The sequence below is a fragment of the Mugil cephalus genome, chromosome 11 (genome assembly GCF_022458985.1).
Source record: "Mugil cephalus isolate CIBA_MC_2020 chromosome 11, CIBA_Mcephalus_1.1, whole genome shotgun sequence".
Lineage (NCBI taxonomy): Eukaryota > Metazoa > Chordata > Actinopteri > Mugiliformes > Mugilidae > Mugil > Mugil cephalus.
The window spans coordinates 26,554,067-26,561,037 of NC_061780.1; the positions used below are offsets into that span (position 1 = coordinate 26,554,067).

At 42.2% G+C, this 6,971-nt stretch overlaps 1 protein-coding gene across 1 annotated transcript; it reads left to right on the plus strand.

The window, feature by feature from the left end:
* Positions 1–4,026: 4,026 nt before the first annotated feature.
* Positions 4,027–6,541, plus strand: tnfb (tumor necrosis factor b (TNF superfamily, member 2)). The gene is made up of 4 exons (XM_047597833.1): positions 4,027–4,942; positions 5,036–5,090; positions 5,196–5,255; positions 5,640–6,541. The coding sequence occupies exons 1-4, from the start codon at positions 4,736–4,738 to the stop codon at positions 6,077–6,079; spliced, it is 762 nt and encodes a 253-aa protein (XP_047453789.1). The 5' UTR covers positions 4,027–4,735; the 3' UTR covers positions 6,080–6,541.
* Positions 6,542–6,971: the final 430 nt, after the last annotated feature.

Genomic DNA, 6,971 nt, shown 5'->3' on the forward strand with positions numbered 1-6,971 from the left:
AAAGCCAAATAACTTGAAATGGAAACAAAACAATCACACAAAACACTAAATAACCAGAATGAGACACAAAACAACCTAAAAAGTTACTAAATAACCAGAAAGAGACGAGAAACAACCACAAACAGATGCTAAACGACATGAAAGAGACACAAAGCAACATAAAATGTTGCTAAATAACCAGAGACGCAAGACGACTTCAAAAGATGTTAAATAACCACAAAATGGCACAAAATAACCACAAAAAAGGTGCTAAACAACCAGAATTAAACACAAAACAACCACAAAAAGATGATAATGAACAGAAAGTGGCACAAAACAATCGCAAGATGCTAAATGACAACAAAATGGCACAAAACAATCATAAAAAAAGCCAAATAACTTGAAATGGAAACAAAACACTAAATAACCTGAATGAGACACAAAACAACCTAAAAAGTTACTAAATAACCAGAAAGAGACAAGAAACAACCACAAGAAGTCAAATAATCACAAAATGGCACAAACCAACCACAGAAAGATGCTAAATGACCAGAATTTAACATAAAACAACCACAAAAAAGATGATAAATGACCAGAAAGAGCCTCAAAGTCACTTAAAACGATGCTAAATAAACAGAAAGACACACAAAACAACCACACAACATAATAATATAATAACCAGAAGGAGACCACATCCATGAGTACATTTTTTTCCCCCCCTAAAATATCACAATTTATTTTCACGCTTTTACGGGAACGGACACTGACTGAACGATGAGCTCCTCTGAGCCCACACACTCTAATTTCCTCATTTCCTCCAACCAAACTCTAATTGTGCGTTGTGTACATAAAAGGCCCGTCTGCCTCCCTTCCTCCTTCACTAGTTGTCGTTCCGGCTTTGCGTTGACCTCTGGACGTGGACGAGGCCTTTGTTAAAGTCGGAGACGTCGTAAATGTCTGCGCTTCCTGTACAGTCTGAACGCGCCGGATGTCGCTGCTTCATTTGGTGAATCTTTGTATGAATAATCAAGAGGAGGTGGGTGAGCGAGCAGGAGGAACTGTAAATACGTGTCGTGTGTGTGTGTGTGTGTGTGTGTGTGTGTGTGTGTGTGTGTTTGTTTGTGTGTGAGTGTGTGTGTGAGTGTCATGTGGGTGCAAAAGATGATGGTGACGATGATATCACCCGGCAACATCTTGCGGTCGGTTTTGTGTTTGCATACTGGAATGAAACAGCCAAGATGCAGTTTCACCGCTGAGTGGAGTTCGCACACACACGCACACACACTTAAAACTACAGCGTTAATATTCAGCGCCGCAACACTTCAGTCATCACACATTTCCGAGACACATTTACACACAGTTTGTTCAAAGCCAGGGGAGAAGGCTGGGAGGCCCCGTCCGCAGACACCAAGTAACTAAGCACACATGCACAAAGATGCTAAATAACAGAAATAAACACAAAACAGCCACACAAAGATGCTAAATAACAGAAATAAACACAAAACAACCACACAAAGATGCTAAATAACAGGAATAAACACAAAACGGCCATACAAAGATGCTAAATAACCATAAAGATGCTCAAAACAACCACACAAAGATGCTAAAAACAGGAATAAACACAAAACAGCCACAAAAAGATGCTAAATAACCATAAAGATGCACAAAACAACCACACAAAGATGCTAAATAACAGCAATAAACACAAAACAGCCACAAAAAGATGCTAAATAACCATAAAGATGCACAAAACAACCACACAAAGATGCTAAATAACAGAAATAAACACAAAACAACCACACAAAGATGCTAAATAACAGAAATAAACACAAAACAACCATACAAAGATGGTTAATACCCAGAAAGAAACCACAAACAGAAAATGACCACACAACTACAAGAAGTAACAAAACGCCTCCGAAGAGAAATAAAATCGCTGCAAAGCAACAAAATCAACAACACAACGAGCAATGAGTCGACACAAAATTACCACAGACACAAAATTACCACATGAGGCAACTGGAATATTACCACCAGGAGTCAATGAATGACCACACAATGAACCACAAAACAACACAAAGATAGAAAATGACAAACGTGGAAATCATGACACATAAATTAATCACAGGTTCTGAAAATGAACACAAATTAAAACAATAAGGTTACAACAGAGAGACACAAAATAAACACAGAGCCATACCTCCAACATAAAAACACAACATGGACACGAACAGCAGTGAAATTACCACAAAGACGCAACAAATAAACATGAAATAACCACACGGAGCAACAAAATTAACACAAAAGCACAAACTTTAATGAACGATCAAACATTTATACAAAATGACTCTAAACTAGACACTAAACAACACAACAGCACAGCTGGCAACAAAACGTGACACGAAATGACCACAATGCACCAAAGTTAACACAAAAACCAACGTAAAATTTGAGAGAGAAACAAAAGCTACCACAAAAAGATGCACAAAACAACCACAAGAAACACAAAGCAACCAAATAAAGACGCTAAAAATGAGAAGGAAACGCAAAACAACCACAAAATGGTGCTAAATAACCAGAAAGAAGCAGAAGACAATCACAAACAGTCACTAAAAACAAGAAAGAAACACAAAACAACCACAAAAAGACGCTGAATAACTGGAAGGAGACACAAATCAACCACAGAGGGAGAAATTAATCGACCTTAACATATAAAACGATCACAAAGACATCAAATATATGCACAAATACAAATGAAATGACGACAAAAAACAACAAAATGCTGACAAGGCGACACAAAAACTCCACATCGGGACAAAACAACCACAAAGAGACACAAAACAATCAGAAAAAAATATGAAAAATCACCACAAAGATACAGAAAAAACAACACAAAAAAGCAACAAAATGACACAGGAACAGTTACAGGTCTGATTTTTTTTTTTTATTTCATCATTCTAAATAAAGCACCTGCGACTGGACAACTCCCAGCACAACGCAACAACACAACCAGAGCACATGGTTCAGACTGTTACTAAAAAAAGGAAGAAAAGACGAATGAAATCAAAACTGTGTGGACATGTGACATGCGAGTGAAAAAGTCCGACCTTTGAAGCGTCGCAGGGAGAGAAAGCTGGCAGAGAAAGTGAAAAGGGAACGGCCGGAGGGAGGGGAAGCGTAAAAAAACCAGCCGGTCCACTGGTTGTGTCACCTCCCGGTTGTGAAACAGAAAGCTGGACGTCGTGCCAAGTTTTCTCTTTTCATACTGTCTCTAAGAAAAAAACAAACAACAACGACATCATAAGGAAAAAGAAATTCTTCCATTCGCCTCCTCAGCTCTTTATATTTTTACATTTTGAACATTATCTTCATCTTAATTTATCACAGAGATTTATCACAGTCCAGGCTGCAGTTCCTGGTGAATAAATGAAAACACTTTACTCTACGACCTTTTCCACCTTTGTGACGTGTGCGGGTAATAAACAGACACGAGATAAGAGATAAGAGACGCTCTGTCACAGTTTAGCTGCAACAAAACTGATAAAAATGAAGAAGCTCTGAACACGCAAAGAGTTGTGTTTGAGGAAATACTGCATGATGCAATATGTCATTTCCTTCTGGCTTCATTAATAAAAGTCAATATAGGATTTAACCAGCAAACAATTCATGCGAACCCACCAGCTTCTTGTTATTTTTTAACTCTGTGCTAACTTTGATTACGCCAGAACAGAAATATGCACAAAACAACCACAAAATACGCTAAATGATATGAACGAAACACAAAATAACCACAAAGAGATGCTAAAGAAGACGAAACAAGCGCCAAAAAGACATAAATCACAAACGGTGCTAGATGACAAGAAAGAAACACAAGGCAACCACAAGAAACCCAAAACTACCACAAAAAGCTGCTAAATGACAAGAAAGAAACACAAGGCAACCACAAGAAACCCCAAATGCACAACAAGAAACCCAAAACTGCCACAAAAAGGTGCTAAATGAGGAGAAAGAAACGTAAAACTACCACAAAAAGGTGCTTAATGAGGAGAAAGAAACACAAGACAACCACAAGAAACCCCAAAACTGCCACAAAAAGGTGCTAAATGACAGAAAGAAAGACAGAGCGGTGCTTTTATTTTGCTAACAGCCTGGATGTCTAAGAGGTGAACAGACACCAGAGTTATAAAGTATTTTAACAGGTGCTATTAAAGTGTTAAAAACATCTGGAGAACAGGTGGATTATTGACTCTTTATTTTGTGTTTTTTCCAAACATCTGCTCCGACCTCAGAAATGTAGCTGCGGTTTTAAACGGACACGATTGTGTTACTGTGTGTGTGTGTGTGTGTGTGTGTATATCCATGTGCGAAGCCACTTTCCTCCTCCACATCCTGAAACCGCGATTCCTTCTCTCCGGGGCTGTGATGAAACTCCACTAAAAGTTCTGTGACTTATTCTCTTTCCTTCTCGCCTGTGTTCTCTCTCCGTGCTGCTGCTGCTGCTGCTGCTGCTGTTTCGCTGCTGCGCTGTCTCCACTTACACTGTGACATCACTGGAGTTTCCCTTCTGCAAGAGCTGCTGCATAAATACTACACGCTCTCTGGCACAACTTCATTCTCAACACAACAGCACAGCAGAAGAAGAAGAAGAAGAAGTTGACGCTCCAAGGCTCTGACGCGGCGTCCAGACACACTTTAGTTCATACGCTTAAAACAAAAAAGGACTTTTAAAGAGTAAATCTCGCTGCTGGTGCAGAACATGGCGGAGTATATGAGCACACCCTGTGACCTGGAGGCCGGTGCTGAGAAGAGGACGGTGGTGCTGGTGGAGAGGAGCCCGTCCGGAGGAGGAGGACGAGCAGGAGGCTGCATGTGGAAGGCGCTGGGCGCCCTCTTCGTGGTGGGTCTGTGCTTCGGAGGCGTCCTGCTCTTTGCTTGGTGCTGGAACGGCCGGACAGAGATGACGGTGAGAGAAACTCCTCGTCTTTCTGATCAGAAAAGCTTTCGTGTTGATTGTTTAAGAGTCTGAGGTTAAATCTTGTCATTCCTTCTTTCTCAGGCTGAGTTGGGTCACACCGAAGCACAAACCAAGAAGGACACAGATGAGAAAACAAGTGAGTGCACACATCAGACTCCGGGGGGGGAAATGTATCTGAGGATCATCTGAGGATTATTTTAGCTCATTTTCTGTCTTTTTTTCTTCTTCTTCTTCTGCTCAGATCCACACAAAACTGTGCAAGAACTCAGCAGCAAATCCAAGGCAGCCATCCACTTAGAAGGTGAGTCATCTGGACCTTTCCTCCAGCGTGTGTGTGCTGTTTTTAGCCGCTTATACGGATCAGAATCAGGATCAGGATCAGGATCAGAATCAGGATCAGGATCAGATTTACTTTGACTCTGGTCACTTTGTTCAGTGGTGCAAGAAAATAAAAAGCCACACTTGAATAAGCATAAAGTAGAATGTATGAAAAGAAACAGAAAACTTAAATAGACTTCCAGAAGAAAAAGACATAGTATATAAATCAGTTTATAGTGAACACAGTGAATATGAAAGTGGATGAGGAAGTCGTTGGAAGCTGTTGAATGATTCCTGTTTCCAGCTGTTAATCATTCACTGTTTGGAGGCTGTGACTGAACTTGTGTTTGTGTCTTTTCTCCTCCAGGTGACTATGACGAGGACAAGGACCACATGGTGGTGTGGAGGAAGGACCAGGGCCAGGCCTTCGCTCAGGGCGGCTTCGAGCTGCAGTCCAACAAAATCATCATCATCCCAGACACGGGCCTGTACTTCGTGTACAGCCAGGCCTCGTTCCGCGTGCCCTGCGGCGAAGGCGCCCAACAACCCTTCTCCACGCCGCTCAGCCACCGGATCTGGCGCTTCTCCGAGTCCCTGGGGGGGGAGGCGTCGCTGATGAGCGCCGTGAGGTCGGCGTGCCAGAACACGGCCCAGAAGGACGGCTCCGGGCACGGCTGGTACAACGCCATCTACCTGGGCGCCGTGTTCCAGCTCAACAAGGGAGATAAGCTGTGGACGGAGACCAACCAGCTGGCAGGGCTGGAGACCGACGACGGCAAGACCTTCTTCGGTGTGTTTGCACTTTAAAAAAACCCACGTGGGGGGCGGGGTTGCACCTGCACAGGGCCAGGTCTCTGGCTTCTGTTCACTTTTTAAAGACTATGCTTTCTTATTTATTTAAATTCATCCTCATGGTGATGAAGACGTGTTTAAATCTCAATGGAGATAAAGAAAAACAACTAACTGTGCCAAACCTTTTTAAACTGTAACAGTTTATTTCCTCTTAGGCACTTTTTTTAAAAAATGTTTTGTTTTCTACATATTTATGCTGACCTGAGATTGTAGTAAGCTAAACTCTCTCTGCCGAATCAGACGGAGTCTCTTCGCTGCAGAGTTCAAACTCCAGGACGGCGCACGAACCGTCGCCACTTATTTATTTATAATTTTTATTTATATTTATTTGTATTTAAATCGTTGGGTTTAGTTGTTAAAGATGATATTTATTCACTTTGTGCACAAAATAAAAAAAAAACAAAAAACAAAAAAAAACAATAGAGTTGCATTTATAGCTGAGTTGGCAGCACACACACACACACACACACACACACATGTGCGCGCTGTGTGGACTTGTTGGCAGGCGTTGCGTTGACATTCCTCCACAGCCAGCGAATACTTCCTTTGTTAGCTCACACACACAAGAAGAGGGGAATTTCCTGCTGTTTTGTGTGTGTGTGTGTGTCTTGCTGACTGCTGTGTAAGGTGGAGGCCCACAGAAGCCTCAACCCAGAGTGGGTTTTCCCCGAGCGACTCCCCCCTCCCGTCCCCCCCACCCCCTCCCTCCCCTCCCTCCCCTCTTTGCCACCTACACCTACACCCTCCCTACAGCCCGACCAAAGCTCCCTCCTCCCCCACATACCTCGTTCTCAGTCAGCTGCAAAGAGACATGACACGGTGTGTGTGTCCAGTGTGTGTGTGTGTG